The sequence below is a fragment of the Ambystoma mexicanum genome, chromosome 2p (assembly GCF_040938575.1).
Source record: "Ambystoma mexicanum isolate Mex_15411 chromosome 2p, UKY_AmexF1_1, whole genome shotgun sequence".
NCBI classification, from domain to species: domain Eukaryota; kingdom Metazoa; phylum Chordata; class Amphibia; order Caudata; family Ambystomatidae; genus Ambystoma; species Ambystoma mexicanum.
Window position 1 is genome coordinate 943981889 of NC_090923.1, and position 18687 is coordinate 944000575.

At 42.4% G+C, this 18687-nt stretch overlaps 1 protein-coding gene across 1 annotated transcript in view; it reads left to right on the forward strand.

Moving 5' to 3' along the window:
- The window catches only part of GIPR (gastric inhibitory polypeptide receptor), a 582639-nt gene that overhangs the window by 279377 nt on the left and 284575 nt on the right, over nt 1–18687 (forward strand). The window contains exon 6 of the mRNA XM_069643058.1: nt 16715–16818. Within this exon, the coding sequence (XP_069499159.1) occupies nt 16715–16818 (104 nt within the window). The remainder of the gene's footprint in view (nt 1–16714; nt 16819–18687) is intronic.

Here is an 18687-nt window from a genome sequence, read left to right on the forward strand (position 1 = left end):
GTCACTTTGGGACTCCACGCATGGAGATCTTCATTGATGTATTCCATCCACTCTTACTGTACTGCAAGGCTCTCCCGTAGTAATCCCAGAGGGGAACTAGACCTAAAGTTAGTATTGGAGCCTGACACAATTGCCATTCATCGCCCTGTCCCAGGGTCCAGAACCTATCACGAGCCCACCCAATCAACACAATACTCAATGGAACATGGGGACATGTCACTAAGCCTGTTGGCTGGCAGTAGGACTGTCCTCCTTGATCCTTTGCAGCTTACTTGTTCTTCCTCTCCCTGCTCCCAGACAGCATGTCTGGGAGCAGGGAGCTTATGTTGCCTCTAGTGCATTTCCTACTCCTCCAAGGGAATTCTAGATGTTTCTGTTGCTCTTCCTTCCGCTCCTCTCCCCCAATTCTTACATTGCAATTCTCCTTTCATCAACACTAGCTTCTCCTTTGCTCTTAGACCTTCCCAAATCACCCTCTTCTTACCCGCTTTGGAGACATTTCTTCTGCAAACTCTCCTACTTTACTCTCTCTTACTGTAGCTCCTCCTCCTCCAACCTCTTCTGCTTTTTCTACCCCCTCAGCTCCTCCATCACCTTCACCTCCCCTAACATTGCCTGCTTCACTTCCTCTTTCTCCAGCACCTTTGCCTCTCTAGCATCCCCAACTTCACCTCCTCTTCCTTTTGCACCTCCACCTACTCAAACTTCTCCTGCCACACCTCTCCAACATCGCCTAGAATTGCTCCACCACTTTTCATCACTACTCCAAACTCTTATACAGCTACTTTCTCAGAGCTTCCTTTTGTACCTATTCATTCCTGTCCCATTGGCTGTGTTATTTCTAACCTGCTGAAGCTGAACGTCATAAGTGTTTCTGTTTAGTGATTAGCTACGTCCCAAGGGGCTTATAAACTCAATTGTAAGTAGTTCATGTTTGCGGCATTTCTGAGGTTCGCTGTTCAAGCCTTCAAAAGCTTCGTCATCCATCTTGGATTGGAGAAATCGCACATGCACGTTCAAGTACACACACTGGGTCCCGTGAGTGCAGCTGGCGGGACCAGTAGTTACTCTGCGTCTACAAGTTTGATTATTACATACTCTGTGCGCATAGTGGTATCTTGTTTGGTAATAGTGAACAATCACATATTAGAAATACAAAAGTAATACTGTTATTACTCGCGCCAGGCCATGGTACTCAACATAACATCTCCTTCATAGTTTTTTAAAGGGACATTATTGGTAGCCATTCTCTGTGTTGGGAAGGACCATTGTATCCTACTCATATCACCCCATATTCCCACCGGGCCTCACACGCACACAAAGGGCCAGCCGGGGGATATTGTCACATCTGTCTCATATTTGAAGGTAGACGTTTGTACATAACACCCTGGATTGTCAGTCACTGTTTGCTATTTAGAATAGATATCATCTTGCTGAAATGTCGATGACCTTCAGTTGTGATTGCTGCTATAAATGGGTTGAAAAAAGGATCTCTAGCCTTCTGGCTTTCACATTACCATATGGTGAGTAAGCACATGTACACCCTGGGAGAAAAAAAACAGTATCCCTTTAATTCACTTTCCTGAATATACCCAAGGATTTCTTTAATTGAATACATTTTTTATTTTACTTTGTTTTTTGCAATGTGTATATTATGATTGCATTTTAGGCAGGGGTCAAGTCCTCGAAATTAAAGTGGGGGTCTCATCAACAAACACAATGCAATGTGATGTCGCCACAAATTAGCATATGAAGGTGAAACATGTACATTTCATTACATTGGGTTTGCATAACCACCCAAATTGCACAGGACGAACGGCGTTTGTCTTTCATAACATCAACACACACAAAACCAAGAGAGGATATTTAATTCTAGTAGTGTTTTTGAAAACTTTAAAAAGTGTGCATGATTTAAATTCCAAGAACCAACACATATGTTTTCCCTGGGACTTGAACTACCAAAATGGGACATTTCACCTTTAGTTGTTTGTTACTTTTCGTCATGATATATAGTGCAGTGGTGAACTGTCCGGCCTACAAACCTGATGACTGTGGTTCGTTCCTCAAGGACGGCTTTAATTCATAAATTCAAAGAGAACATTCAATGGTTCTCATTTTAGTCTGGGGGGACCTGAGTCCACCCTCTGAATAAAGCCTCGACTTGAGCCCTGATTTTAGGTTGATCTTTAGTTTGGGATTTTAGTAAAATTTCCAGATAAATCCACAGTGTGAAGCACTCCCAATCTACGCCTTCCACCCAACCATGGTCTGTGTATCTGGTAGAGTGTGTTTCCTCTTTCTCACAACTTTGCGGCTTTTTTCGGGCTCTTGTGTTATCCTGGCTAACGTAGCCCTAAGCCTGTTTGACTGCTGCAAAGTGTTGTTCTTTTTGTCTTGCAAATTAAATCATGGCGTTGTGTTTCACTTCCCTGCTTATGACGTCTTGGTCTGGAAGCAAATGTTCTTTGTTTTCATTTCACTGAAGACTTTCAATAAGTGCATTGCTTTCCAATTTCTCTTCTCATATTATGTTTCCTCATGCTACCCTCTCCTTCCTATATGGCGTTGCTTTTCTTTCACGAATTCCCGAGTGTTCATGCAATTCTGCCCTTGAATGCTTAGGTCTTTATAAAATTGCTTCCAGTGTTAGTGTCCCAAAGGTTGCTCTCATTAATGATCTCAAAACTTAAGAAACCATTTAATAGGCCTTTCTTTCCAACCCTTAAAACATCTTGCAACAGCCCCCACTTTAAGACCTGTAGCTCCCCTGAATATGCAGCCACTCTCATGTGGCCTCTGCCCTTGCTCCCCAAATGGCATAAAGGGTGCTGTAGGTTTTAGTTCTGGTACCTTAATAGAGACCTAGCTATTTGGATGGACCTAAAACTAACAAAAAATCAGTTGGACTGGTCTTAGCCCAAATTGGTTCTCCTCAGACTATCCCTTGTATGGTAATAGACATGCGTGTCATCCGTTTACGTAACATTTGTCATTAAGATTACCAAGGAAAGATTCCAGTGGGAGGATTATTAAAAGTTTGATTGTGTGCAAATAAATTGGAACAAATAAACTCAGCACCAACTTTGCTCCTTGTATAATAGGAAATGGAGCAAACAACTTCTACCCCAGTACGTATTATGCAAACACATATTTTCACTGGAGCGAAAACGAAGCAGACTTTTTGTTCACTGTTTGCTGCATAACATAAAAGTATTGGAAACGCATTTCTTTTTGTTACACAGAAAACATAGTATAAAATACTGTTACAGTGTTGGCTAAGTGCAAAGGCTTTAAATAATACTCATTGAGCATTAGTCGGCTCCATTCTGTAATATGTAAAAAGCAAAACTGGTGCTAAATGCCTTTGATACATTCTTTGCACATGTGCACATTTTACATAATCTGGTCCCAGGTGTCTCAGACCAGATTATCTAACTGAAGCGATGGCTAAGAACTTTCCAATTTTGCAGGGGAAAGTGGTAAATGTCGATGAAAGGGCCCCATACTCTGTACATTAAGTTCTTGTGTTTCTGTCCTGGCACCTTCTTTAAACAATGTCATTACCACATCAATCCCCACAAACAATGTTATGTTTCTTACTTTTTTTGCAAAATTTTATTTAGGTACAAATGTACCTTCTTCGTCCTCTTTGTATTAGTTTCCACCGTCTTTGTAGCTCGTGTTGAACAAAATAAAAATTACATGTAGTGGACCGCCAGCACTTACGAGCTGGTGGGAGCACTGCAGCAAATTTCCCACGTTCACAAAATGGAGTGAGCATACACTGGCAAAGACTGTGTTACTGAGGAAAAGCTGTGGCCAAGCGCCTTGATTTTGACACATTAATTCGGCACTGCAAGCCATTGCAGGCTCTTGCCGCATCGATTGCCTACCGCGCTTCCTGGAGTAGGCGGGTCGACTACGTCACGTGACTCCATCACGTGACTTTGCATCTCTTGAAAGGCCGGAGGCTGCCGCTCATTCAGTGTGAGCATACACTGGCAAAGACTGTGTTTCTGAGGAGAAGCTGTTGCCAAGCGCCTTGATTTTGACACATTAACTCGGCACTGCGAGCCATTCCAGGCTCTTGCCGCATCGATTGCCTAACGCGCTTCCTGGAGGAGGCGGGCCGACTACGTCACATGACTCCATCACGTGGCTTTCCATCTCTTGAAAGGCCGGAGGCTACCACCCTTGTGGCGCCAAAGCCCGGTGGAGGAAAGCCCAATGGCTGTTGTGCGGCTGTTTGGCGCTGAGGGGCGCCTGCACTCTGGTGTACACAGTAAGAAGAGATATCTGTTGAAAATGATTAGTTTTATATAAGCTGCTATCATTTACAGATTACTTTTCCCCCTTCGGGAGCATCTAGCAAACAGAGTCAGCTAACGGCAGGAGACTGCGGGGCGAGACCCTTTGATCTTAGTCGTTTCTTGGCTATATTTAATGACGTTTTTATAGTGTTTCCTCAGCTTTGAACTTAAGAAATTCGTTACACTGTGGGTGCATTAAATACTACGGGCTCAAGGTGCTCTATTTTCTACTCATTTGAGCGATTTTTTGATACTTGGCTGAGGAGCCAAAGTTGTATTTATAATACTGTTGTAGGTCATACATATTTTAACTGAACTCTTTCCCAGCCATTTTATATATAGCTGTTCTTTTGTTTTTCTCTTTTTCCCTTCTTATTTTTAAGAGGTTGCGAGACGTTCTCTCCTCTTCTCTTCTGCTTTATCCAAAGGGAGTACTCCGTTACAATCTATTCTCTTAATCATGCCTGCACTGAGAAGCGGGTTTGAAACTGTTGAGAGTCAAGAGACTAAGACAGTGGAAGACCAATTGGGTTCTCTGATACATTGTGAGGCGCCCATTAATACAGATCATATGGAAAATATGGCTGCCCCAAATGTATCTGCTGAACACAACAATGGAAATGTTAACAAAAGGTCTGAAGGGAGCTTGAAGGGATATTTGACTACTGATCCCGCAACCTTGGAGGTGGAAGCCCCTACTGAGGGAATTTTAGACATGTTAGATACAGAAACTACCGGGGCTCATATGGATAAGTTTGATTCTAGGCAGGAACTTACTGATGAAGAATGTCTTCAACAAAGTTTAATGGGTATCAAAAGGGTGGTCCGTTATCATACCTCCACTCCTCTTCAGAAGATGATTATAAAGGGAAGAATGCAAGCTGGGGAAATTCAAGGCCCAGATACATTAACATTAAATACGGTGGGAAATAATAAGGGAAAATACCCGTTAGGAACTAAGCGGTCCACTCATATCTCGCCAGCAATATTTATTTTTGGAAAGGATAATCAGGATAAGAGGCAGTGTTCTTTCGATTCCACCCAGTTTGTGAACACTAAACCAGCTGGTTGGGGAGGACATTTTAAAGGGACCCCTATTCGTGCCAAACATGATCTTAAACAACCCATTGGGAAGAATGATATGGATGACTCCTTCTTTCTTATGGCAGATTCTACGGGTGATTTGCTAAAAGAAATGATCGATTTAGAGATACCTGTAGGTAGACTAGCATCTAAAGATAAGGGGGCGAGGAGTCTATCAGAGGGAGCGCCGAGTGGTACACTCTCACAATTTAGAAATACTTCTATGATGGGGAAACAACAAGAGGGTAGGCAACAAACACCTATTAGACCAGTTTTAGAGATACCCAAAATACTCACACATAGGAAAATAGCTCATACTCAAACAGATAAGGAAGGGCATGTGCGACCTAAAAAAGTGGATAGAGCAACTGATCCCCATCAAATTATATCAGAAAGTTGCACTGCAGCTAAGGATAAACAGGAAATGACTGATCTAGGTAGGGAGGATAGAGGAGACTTTCTCCTTCCACTCCTATCTAATTTACATATTAGTTTGAATTTGGCTTTGAAAAACTTGAGTGAGTCACAGGAGACTCTCTGTGGCTCCATGATAGGGCAACAAACTGCTTTTAACCAACTGGTAACTCGTTTGGCATTTTTGGAGGGCATAGTGGAGGGTAAAACCATTAATGAACAGAATACTAAAGAACAGAGCTTACTGGATAAATATAGAAAGGAACAAGATACTAGGCTAACAACCATGGATGCGAAAATCACCACTTTGTTGGAAGTTATGCTTACAGGAGATCGCCCTACCTCTTCAAATAAAGGGATAGGGGACCTGGACCTCGCTGGCCAAGGAGACAATAAATCCAGTAATAGAAATTATGGAAAGGAACTGAGCTGTCCACATAGTCCCTCTGTCTTTTTGGACGTTATTACTACGGCAACAGAAGGGCCCACTCAAGAACATGATTTGGGAAATCGTAGTGCTCAAGAGCATGGGAGAGAAACAGCAACGGAGGGGGAATGTTTGAATATTAGTAGTGAGGACATTATAATTATCCAACATACTCCTCCTAAAAAGGGGCAAAAATGTAAACAAAAGACTAAGCATAGAGAGGAAAAATGTGTAGGGCAAACCTTGGAAATAGGTGACATGATCAATACCGATGAAATAAGCCCCGTCAATAGTTCTGACTATGATATAAATGAGGTGCCCCAATCTCCAGTATGTAGTCGTAAGAAGACAAAAAAGCAGATTAGGACGCTTAAAAAAACTAAAAATATGCCCAATACTAAAATTAAAGGTAGAAATTCGAATCTCAAAGCTATCAGAATCATCCCAGCTCAGGAAGAACGGGAGGACAGTGGGGTACCTAAAGTCCCTAACAGGGAAGAGAGTTATGTCCAGGGCGAGCACAAAAAAAAAGACTCCTTAGGCAGGGGAGAAAAAAATATCGACCCTATCATGGATAAGAGTAATTTACAGAAATTTGGGCAAGAGCGCCCACAAACCAAATAAACAAAGATGACAGCGTTTGGTAAAATAACTAGTACCACACATGCTAGAACATCTATAGGCACACAACAACCTAAGCTCCCTACTATTGCTCAACTAATAACACCGGTAGTATGTTCTAGCATCTCCTCCCTTAATGAGCCGATTGCTATGGTTGAGAGTGGGAGTGGTTTAACCCTTAATAACATGGGAGAAAACCCCCTAGATACACAATCATTTATAACTCAAGATTATCAAGGAAATGCATTGAGCAAATTCTCTGCTGATAACATTAAGAAGCAATCTATCTTGCCCCAGGCCCTTTCTAAGATCCATACAGGGAAAATCTTGGGTTCGATTAACAAGAATAAAACAGATTCGCAGGCCAGTTTAAACAGAACACATATCTTAAATCTGTTAAAAAGAATTCCCTTATTACGCGCAATAACAGACGATATAGACGCTATTTCTCTACCCAACCACAATAACCATAGAATGGTAAGTTGTTTTCATTCAGTGATGGTAGCAGATATGGTGCGTGCTCAAGAAAAAAACCTTAACTCTTTGGGCTATGAGCTATCTACATTAGCAGATGACAAAGAGGCAGACAATTTCCTTCAATATAATGAACCAAACTATACTCAAACTCAACAAACCACGCAATTGGGTAAGACTAAAGTAGAAAATTCTGGTCCAGGGTTGGCTCTAATTTCCCACCTCCTTAACAGTGGCCAGGATTGATCATGGTTGCAACCAGCGCTTAAAACTTTAGAGACACTTACGCAGGGTAATGGGTGCTCCTTACAGCTCAAATATTGAGGTGATTTCCTGGAATTCGTGTGGGGGTCGACACTTACATACGTTTTTGAACAAAAGGGAAAATTATACTTGCCCCCGTATTTACCTTTTCCAGGAAACTATGATGTTGTCTGGAATGTATATAGAAGGTTTCTACACTTTTTCTTCATTAGCATCTAGGGGGCTGGCGGGTAGGCCTAGCAGCGGTTTGATTACTGCCATTGATCGCAATTTAGGGTTCCATGGTGATGTGATTTTTAGGAGTGATTGGCTTTTGGGCACTGCTCTCTCATCAGAGAATAATGTAGAGCCGATACTCCTATTGAATTTATACTGGAACCCTCTAAAGGTGACCATTGAAGTAGTGGAAGATTCCTTGGATGCTATTCTGGGAGGTTGGTTCGAGAAGGGGTTAGGAAATTGGATTATTTTAGGAGGTGACTTTAATTCGGCCTGTGCTGAGCGCTTCACGTTAAACGAAAGAGGGGTGATTCTTAGATCCCTTCACCCCAATCTTAAAAGAGGTATATGCTGGGATAAATACCTTGACCATTGGGATTTTCGTCTTCTAGATCACGCCTTGGATTGGAATTTACCTAAATATACCTGGAAAAGAGGAAGTATTAGCTCCAGAATTGACTTTTTCCATGTATCGAACAGCTGGAAGCAAGCCTGTGGAAAACTGACACTTATGGAGGTAGAGTTGGGTGACCACATTCCCTTATGCTTTTCTCTTTCTATTCCCAATGTTGGCAATCACAGTAATCCTATGCTTTTGGGCCTAAAGACTGAAAATAATGGGAGAAGGATTGCATGGAATAAGAAATTGATTGTGAAATTGAATGCTTTGGTTTGGGAGAACCTTTCCCTAGTGTTGCAACAAAGCAATAGGGAGGAGGATATCGATTTGGGGGGATCCTGCTATAATATTATAACGTCCAGTGTATATAAAATTAGTAGGACTAGTGATAGGGAGGCGTTGAAATCAAGGGGAAGGGCAGGTGACCCTAGAATCCAAAGGTCTAAGCGAATTAAATATAGGGAAATTAAAGCTCTGAAGAAATTACCCATTTCCTTTTCTGAACATCAGCTTAGAAAGAAAAAAAATATTCTGAAACACAAAAATTTGATCAAGTCCTTGAAAATGGATCAATATCTTGAAGCGCACCAAATGATGGTGCACAACCTCTGCAAGGGCAGAGATGTAAAATTTTGGGCTACTGTCAATACTACACTTATGCCTATAAAAGACAGACTTGATTGCCCCATCCAAGCGGAGGTGTGGTGCTCCTTCTATAAGGAAAAGTTTGCCTTGCCTTCTGTCTTTTCTAGAGAACAGGATTTAGACCTGGGTCCTCCGGTGGTGGGTGATTGTTTGTGGGATATTGAGGATATTATGTGGGCTATCAATAAACTCAAACCATCCAGAGCGCCGGGCCCTGATGGTATTCCCCATTTTGTTATAAAGGCGGCCCCTGAAATGTGGGCAGTGTTGCTCAAACCCATATTTGACGAGATTTTCAAATATCACATTATCCCCAATTCTTGGGCCCAAAGCATTATTGTCCCTATATTTAAAAAAGGGGACGTTCTAAACCCCCGGAATTATAGACCAATAGCGCTTCCAGATGCAACTAGTAAGGTCTTTGGAATTTTACTTCTAAGGGACCTTAACAAAGTGATTAGAAGGAATGCTTGCTTTAGCAAATTTCAGGTTGGCTTTAGAGAAGGCTAAGGAACAGACTTGAATGGGAATATCTTGGCCCATCTAAGAGATTCAGTTCATCAATCCAACATGGGTGAAGTTTTTATGGCTTTCTTGGACCTTTCTAATGCTTTCGACGGGGTCATCAGAACTAGATTGTGGACTAAAATGCTAGCAATGAACTTTCCACGTAAGATTGTCCAACTCTTGGCTCTGCTACATAGGAATACCTCGGTCAGGGTGCGCTTAACCCAAGAAGGTTCTCTTTCTAAGGCCATTGATACCATGGTTGGGGTTAAGCAGGGCTGCTCACTTGCACCCACGCTCTTCAACCTGTACATTAGCAATGTGGAGGACATATGGCATGGTCCTTCCATTGCTCCGGTAAGGTTGGGGAGTTTGGCTATCGAGTGGATGGCCTTTGCGGATGATTTTATTCTTTTTGACCGTACCCCACGTGGCCTCCGTAGAAAGATGAATATTTTCTAGCAATATGCAATGATGAACAATCTTTCCCCTAATGCATCGAAATCACGAACGATTGAAGTTTCGAAGAAGAGAATTGTCAAATCGTATACTTGGAAGATGGGAGATGATCCGGTGGAACAGGATCAGGCTATAACTTACCTCGGGTATACGTTCTCTAATAAATCTAGCTTAAAGATGTGGAAATTGAGTCTTGTAGAAAAAGCGACTAAATTAAAGACTCAAATGAAATTTCTGAGTGTTAGGGTATGTACATTTTCGCTCTTACCAATAAGACGTTTTTATCTAGCGAAATGTGAGCCGATTCTTTTGTATGGTTTGGACATTTGTACCCATGACATGGGCTTATATTTGAATGTGGTCCAGGGAGAAATGTGGAAAGAAGTATTGGGCCTATCCATGGCAATCCCTAACGCCATTATTCGACATGAGCTATGTCTTATCTCACTTAAAGCTAGATATTTGTGGAGACAATTATCCTTTTTCAGAAAAATGAATGATCCTCCTGTCAACACCCTATATGAGTTGTTAAATAAGGTCATTGAGTCCGGGGCAGTGAAATCTATCAGGGGATTCAGTGATAGAATGAATTCTCTGCTAGACACTCTAGGTTCCAGCATAAATGACCTAGTTCAACGACCTGGACTAGTCAAGAGACTTTTATTTAGAGCAGATTGGGTGGATACAGTCAATGGCGTAGGGTCCTATGCAACCTATAAGGAATATGCTAATTTCGGGCATGCAAGGGAATGTATTCCCCTTTATTTACAAAGATTCCCTTGCAATAGGGCGAGAACAATGTATATGAGGTTTAGACTCAATCAGATGCCTACCTTAGAAAGAATACATCATTGGATATATAAAGAAAAGGGCCATATTTCAAATCAAATTAGCCTTACATGTCGCTTCTGTGGAGAGACTGACATGCTAGAAACCCTTAAGCACCTTGTCTTAACATGTTCCCATTTTGGCTCTAAACGAGCTCTCTATCTCAAAGATAGATTCAATGGGGATTTTGAAATATCTACCAACTTGTTTTGGAGTCGTTGTATGTGGGGTGTAAATATTTCTTTAAGTCTTGCATTGAACTCACTGCTCTATAATATAACGGAGGAATTGGAGGTAAAAAATAAGGAACTTAATGTATAATGCCCCTACAGTGAAATAACGGCATTGAACATAACGGCTGGGAGAGATTCTTTTTAAGACTTTTTGATAATGTTTGTGATTTTGATGACATTTTTTTTTTTCTCTTTCCATTGTATGGCATTTTAGTATTGTCTCCTTTTTATATCTTTTTATATCTTTGTATGACTATTTTGATAAAATGAAATGTATGCTTTTTTCTTGTGTGTGAAATGTTGTATAAGGTTTTTTGTAAACTAACAATCCAACAATAAAAATATTTGGCAAGGATACATAAAAAAATTTTTTTAAAAATGGAGTTCAAAAGGAGAGAGAAAATACAGGCAAAATCGCCTTTACTCTTTCCTTTTACTCTCCATTTGGTGACAAGTGTAACTGATGCCTGCAAATGATGCTTTGAAGACTGCATTTGCAGTGGATTCCCCTGCTTCAGTAATGTGCTAAATGCAGGCAGATGCCATTTCACAGGAATCCATTAGTTTTACGCCAGCACCGAAAGCACCCTGTCTGTCTGGTAATCATGAAGCAAATATCCTGAAGCAGTAAAAAATACTGCCACAAGCTTTTTACTTCTCAATTTTGCACTCACTTAAAATAGGCGATCTAAACGCATCAGAAGCTCTTTGTAAATGGCCAACTATCTCCACGAATGTTGAGGCAGCAGAAAAACTCATGGGCTCACCATATAATCTTCCGAATTCGGCCATCTCTCAAACTGAGGCTAATTCTTTACTGCAGTCCACACCCCAGAACTTCTCAACACCCCACCTCTCTCAGCACTGCCCACCAATCAGCCAGTATCCTTAGCTACAGTACCTTCCTCAATGCCTGATTTGTTTAGATCTCACACTGTCGCTTGAAAATACTCACCATGTTTGTTTGTGAACATTGATTGTTACTGAACATTTTACCACTGTAGAAAGTCCTTTACTTTAACCGAACATTCATACCCTAACTTACTAAACACTATCCCACAACTATGAGTGATCTCACCTAAGGACTTGGACCTAGTTGATCTACTGTCTGATTTAGTGACAATTGGTCTAAATTGCACTTTAACCCATCTGAGATTGTTGAACTCATGGGCCTCATTAAGAGTTTGGTGGTATCCCGCCAGCAAATCCGGCGGGATACCACCAAACGGTAACACCGTTTCTGCCACTTGGTCTGCCGGAATTACCGGCAGATTACAAGTAGCGGTAAGCCTGTATAGTCCCCATTCCATGGAGTCACTTAGGACTCCATGGGGTGAATTGCTGGTATAACCGTGCCGGTAATACCAGCATTGTTTGGTGGTGAGGTGCTGGATATTACGAGCAATTCAGTAAGTACTCTGGCCATCCCACCACCTAACTTGGAGTGTGCCTGTGTGGTAATGTGCCGGTATGCAGTAATACCAGCACGGTATTACCGCACAGGCACACTCATAATGACGCCCCTTAAGTCTTACTCATCAAAATCATTAAGATTAGGGTAGGAATTGGTTGCTGGCCCCTTTGAATATTATGGTTCTTCTAAATCTGCTCTTCATAATTTTGATTTACATGCAGTGCAGTGCTGCTGGTAGACAGCCAGGTACATAACGTGAAACCCTACGACACCTTGGTAACCCAAAGCAGTATGCTCCGTAATTGGTCATGGATTCCCATGACATTGCAGTAAACAAACAAATTAATATTTAATAATTTAATAATATCCCCCCACCCCATGTTTTTACTATGACTTACTAGAACACGTGGGGCCCTTCTCATTTTCTAAATTCGAAAACATGTTATGATCTATTGACCTCTTTTGATCTCTTTGCATCACCGGAGACTTGGCTACATGATACACTAGCGATAGATGTATTCTTCATAAACAATAGAATGCCATTAAGGGTAAACAAAGAAAGACTGCAAGGAGGCTTAGACATTGGCACTAAGACTATTCATGTCTTAAAAGAGTATACATCCTTTAATGTCCACCCTTGCATATTATGCACACAATTTATGTATTTATCTATTTGTATAGCGCCAAAGCCCGTAGGCATTAGGGCGCTCCATAAACACAAGGACGAGAGAAAAAGGCCACCACAGGCAATCGCTTCCTAACTAGCTTCACTCAAAAAGAAGAGTTTTTACATGTTTCCTAAAGGTGAGATGTCGTCTTTCCAGGCGTATATCAATGGGAAGTTCATTCCACGCCTGAGCAACCACTACCGGGAATGGGGTCCCAATACCAAGCCCAATTGCAAAGGGCACATGAGTCTACTGATAACATCGAAGGCTAGCTCATTTGCAGCGATTTTAATGCTCACTGTAACCCAGTGGTGGATACGCGAATGGGCCATAGACTCTGTAGTGATACAGCATGTAGGACCGTTTGTGCTAAATCACAATTATTCCACGGAGAAAAATTGCTTAATTTCATGGTTGGCTATGGCCTGAGATATATTAACGATCAGGTCAGCAAAGGCTACATTTACAATCACATTTGGTCTAATGGTGACTCTAGAAGCAGCATTGCTTATATATTTTCTAGGAAGTTATTAATTCCTAGAATATTGACATTTTAGATAAAAGGTCCTCATTAAGAGTTTCCCGGTATCCCACCGGTAATTTGGGCTGGATATCGGGAAACTGCCCTTACCATCTCGGCTGCCCGATATCCCGGTATCACCAGGATATCACGGGCGGCGGAGTGCCAGTAAGTTCCCACCCCATCTGACTGCATGTGACGGGATTGCTGCCATTTCTAGCACCGGTATCACTGTTGCTGGTAAATGCACCATTTCTTTGCCAGTAGGGCCCTGATTTACCGGCAGGTCAAGCCTGCCAGGAGATCCATGGCCTCCACCGGCAAACTTGAAGTGCGGCGGTCCAGAAATAATGGCAGGGCCGGAATTACCAGCATTTTTTCCTGACCGGCGCACTTGTAATGAGCCCCAAAGTCTAACTCTTTGAGCGACCACTCCTAATTGCTACTTGTTTTCCAAACCACTGAATTACCTATACCTAGAAAGCTACCTAAAATGTATGCCATTAATTCTCAGGGAAATCGTATTATATGGAGCAAAGGCAATATCGACAAACTAAATGATCACTTATCCATCAGCACAGATTTGCTAACCTCCATGCCCTACTTGGGCATTGATTCGGTCGGTAACAAACTGTCCAAAAATGCTCAGCGTTTTGCTTTTATTGGGATCAAATGGGCCCAGTATCGATCTCATGGTCCTCTCAATTTCTATGATGCAAGAATTGCGTGGAGAAAAAGAACTCTTAACTGTCAAATATGTCTCTGTCATAAGCATTATGAGGTCGACCCAGTCATCTGCACTCACGTTGGCAAAATCCTTAAAACAATAACAAAAATTGGCTGCGTAACTATAGTTCTTCTTCGAATACAGTACAGTAGCAAATATTACATCACCCTTTAAGAGAGCATGATAGCAAAAGGTTTTGGTAGTTTTAAAAAAAATACAAAGAGGCGACCAACTAAATAGAAATTAACCCCATCTCAAAGACGAAATGGAGTGACTATATTACAGGTTTATGATTGGTAGAGCCTCCTTCCAATGCACTAAGTACATTTAATGCCATTACTCCCTGCCCACATAATTACACATTGACAGAGGAAGATATATTAGATTATATGCAAAGGCTAAAACCATCTCGAGGCCCCAGCCCTGATGACTTAGCCAATATAATCATCAAAAAGGCTCCCATTATATAGACAGCATTACTAAATACATTATTTAAGAAGTTATCTCATGAGGGCATTGTCCCTGAATCATGGAGGACATTTTTGCTCATCCCGGGACATGATAAAAAAGAGCATGTGATACACTTTCCAAATTATCGCCTATTAGCCATGTTAGATGCCTTAAGTAAGGTCTGTAGGACTGCTAAATGAACTTAGGACGAGGGGGTGAGAATAACCAACTTTTACACTTCCAGCAAACAGGCCTAACCTCTCACATTATTTGGGTATTACAGCACCCTACAAATAGCACTTTAAACACCCCCTCCTCTTCTCTTTATCTGACTTTTATAGATTATGTGTATGCTTTTGATACCGTTATCTGAGAAAAACTCTGGGTGAAGCTTAACAACTGGGGTTTGAGTGAACCTCTATGGAAGTCTGTCTGCAACTATATTGCTACACCTCAGTTGCAATTTGATTGGACAACACTGGCACACACTCTTCTTTCATTGAGACTAATAACGGTTTAAAGCAGGGGTTGGTTCTTGCCATGCTACTTTATAACCTGCTAGCAGAACCACCCGCCATTGCCCGGGTCTGTATCCAACATTCACGTGTGGGTCTGCTAGAGCCTTGTGTATGTGTTATTGTGTCATAACTTCCTATTTTTGAAAAATCGCAAAATCGTTAATCTCCCAAAATCGCCTATACTGAGAGAACACAGGGCTGCACCCCGCTCCACCCCTGTGCAGGGCGAATGGGTGGGGTTGGTTGAATTTCACTATCGCCAGTACAGCCCAGACTAGACTGGTATGTCGACCTTGTGTCCTAACTTCTTATTTTTGAAAAAGTCGCAGGATCGTCAATCTCCCGAAATCGCCTATACTGATACGACAGGGCCGGACCCTACAGTGTGCAAAGCGAATCAGTAGGGTTGGTCAGATTTCCCTATCGCCAGTACACCCCAGACTGGTATGCTGACCTTGGGCCAAAATTCCAGCCCACCAACTGTTGTGGCTGGCAAGTCAGGCGGCGGTAAATCATTACGGGTCCGGCGGCTACCTTACGGTTTAACCAGCACGGTTTCCGCCGGATTCGTAATGAGGGCCACCATCATTTAACGAGGGCAGCTTAGAATCATGTAGAGGCCAAGGTATTGTTTGACTCACAGGGGTTGGGCTGGCTTATGGGGTACTCTGGAGAATTCCCGGTAGGCCTCTGTACCCTGGTCCTCTTTTGTGTGGTAGCCTATTTTATTTCTCCCATAGGTAAAGGCTGATGCTTGCTGAAAAAGTGTAATATGGGTCCACTTTGAACATTATTTCCAGGGCCTCTTTTGGTTCCCAGTCCACCCCTGCTCACATACTGTACAATAAATGAGCAAAATGACAAATGGCTTGATTGAAACTTTACAAGCAATGACTAATAATTGCTAAGGGCTCCATGTGTGTTTATAGGGACCGGATAACATGTTCCATGGACTCAAATGCAGTAATTATATATATATACAGTGTCATATTCTATTCACTAATTAAACTGCATTAGACATGATAAACCCTTGTGGTGAATCGCATAACATCATAGAAACCAATGTAAGAAACAGAAAGGGCCCAAGGGCATGACCCCAGTAAAATGAATGAGTGACAAGACTTCCATGATGTCATCATAAGCAATTCCTAAACAATGATGTAACTCCAGGTAACAGTCAAACGGATTGGTGAGAAACATGGACTTTGCAATGTGCTGTGACCAATTCATCCCCATAGGCTGCTCTCCCCGCTTCACATGGGGATGCTGCACCTGCTGGCCGCTGCTGTAGCATCTGGGGCTCAGCCAGGGCTACTTTTACAGGGGGATGGCCCAGCAGAGACCCTCGAGGTCTAAAGGGAAAGGCCACCGGGAGAGACGACACGGTGCAAATGGGACATAGGTGCTGATTACACTTTTACACTAAGACATTTTCATTTGAATTAAAAAGTTCATTAAATGAAAAAAAACAACCCTACTCTGGTTCTTACCAGAAACCCCACAGCCCCTAACTCTCTCTTTATCTCCACGCAGAAGCAGGCGACGATCCTGGAGCTCTTCCGGCTGATGTACACCGTGGGATACGCACTCTCTCTCGCCACTCTCACGCTGGCCCTCTTCGTACTCCTCGTTTTCAGGTACTTTACCATCCCTATGTAAGTAATAGTGGCCTCCTTTGGCACTGCTAGCAGGAATTACTCATCCCATCACCCACCCATTAATGCCCAGCCATGCAGCACTTGGTAATGCCACGCTGCTCAGCTCTTGATAATCGCTGTTCGAAAATGTCCAATTCCTCAGCTCCAGGCGTTCATCTCTTGATAATGCCCAGCAACTCAGCCATTGATACCACCGAGTCACGTGGTGCTTAATAACTCTCAGTCTTACGTTTCAAGGTAAGTGAGTTTCTTTAAAAAAAGGATGTTACCTTTATTAGGCCAGGGCCAGTGGTCGAGGTGTACGAAAAGAAGTAGTGGAGCTATGTTCGGTGCTAGCCTGCCCTCCCACCCCACAAACAGCTTCGCTGCCAAGCCCCCTCCCACGTGCAATACAACCCCCTAATAAATGCTCCTGCTGTTTAAGGGAATGTTCAGTGCAGTGCACTGAAGTGCACATTTTAACTTCTTCCTACACTTTTATTTTAAAATGAAACCATCCTGAAATGGTTTAAAATAAAAGTATAGGAACAGTAAAGCGTAATTAAAAAAAAGTAGAGGCGCCGCACTCTCAACCGCCCCCGCCCTCTTCAACCACTGGCCGGTGACTATTTTGCTTACCAAGCGTTAAGGAGAAAATAGGCCCCTTCTGCAAGGAGTCCTCATACAACCAAAGCTGAGTGTTCCTCTACAATGAGGAGAGACCATGTACACTGTGTGACTACATTTCATTGCACTGCACTGGTTACCTGGCCACCCTCCAAAACCATGGGCTCAGGCTCATGACCCCCCAACTGCACACCTGCACTGCCCCCTGGCAACCCTGCACTTGGGGCTGTATCTGCAACCCTACAACCCCCCCTTACTTGCACTTATCTATCACATGTTTTCTGCACTTAACCCTTGCACTGCCGCCCGCTGGCCACACTTCTTGTTTGCATTGTCTAATCCTATGTCTTGCACTTGCCCCTCCTCCCTTTCTGCTGGCACTTCTCCCCTTCCCTCTCCCCTGCACTTGCACAATCTCAATGTCACTGGGCCTAGTAAGTTTGTTGTCTTGTTCCCTTCCCTCGCCTCGTTGTGCCTTGAAACACTTGTGTATAGGCGTGATATAAATAAAATATCATATCATCATATCATTGCACAACATATTAAAAGGAATTATGACAGTAACATGTGACTTTGATAGGATCTTTTGTGAGCAGGTAGTAGGAGCAATTGGCTCAGGACAAGGTGAGAACCACAGCTAGACTTATTGTACAAAGACTTGCAAAGACTTGCATTTCTCATGCTGCCATATACTGCCCACATCCAGGTAGAAAGTAGAAAATAAAATCTTGCTTACCTTTGTTTACCTTTGGGGTAAAATGGCCCACTCAGCCCTCACACTTCTGCAAGCCAAAATCCAACTCAATCATAAAGGTAAAAGAGAGGCAGTTAATAGATATACCACTTCACCTTTTGTGGTAACGTGGGAAAAAGGAAGGCTATGCTCCTAATAGGGGTGTGAAGGTATTGTGGGGGCAGACCCCTAATTACCTTAGCCCAAACCGGGTCCACCACCTGAAGAATGAGGGCACGTTTTCTACGTAAAGCAAGTTTATTGTACAATTATCCGGGGAGCAGTTTGATGGTACCGTATGACCAAACTAACCCAGGTCTCAACAAACTACATCAATTGGCATCTTTTATACAATTTTGTAATAGTCACAGGTACTTTATTACAATTCACCCCCCAAAGTGATTGGTCAAAACCATCTTCAAAGAAATCCCATCCTTCTCCATTTCCTACGTTTTCATTGGTAGCCCTTATCTTAACTACCATCTTCAACTGAAGTGTAAAACACACCT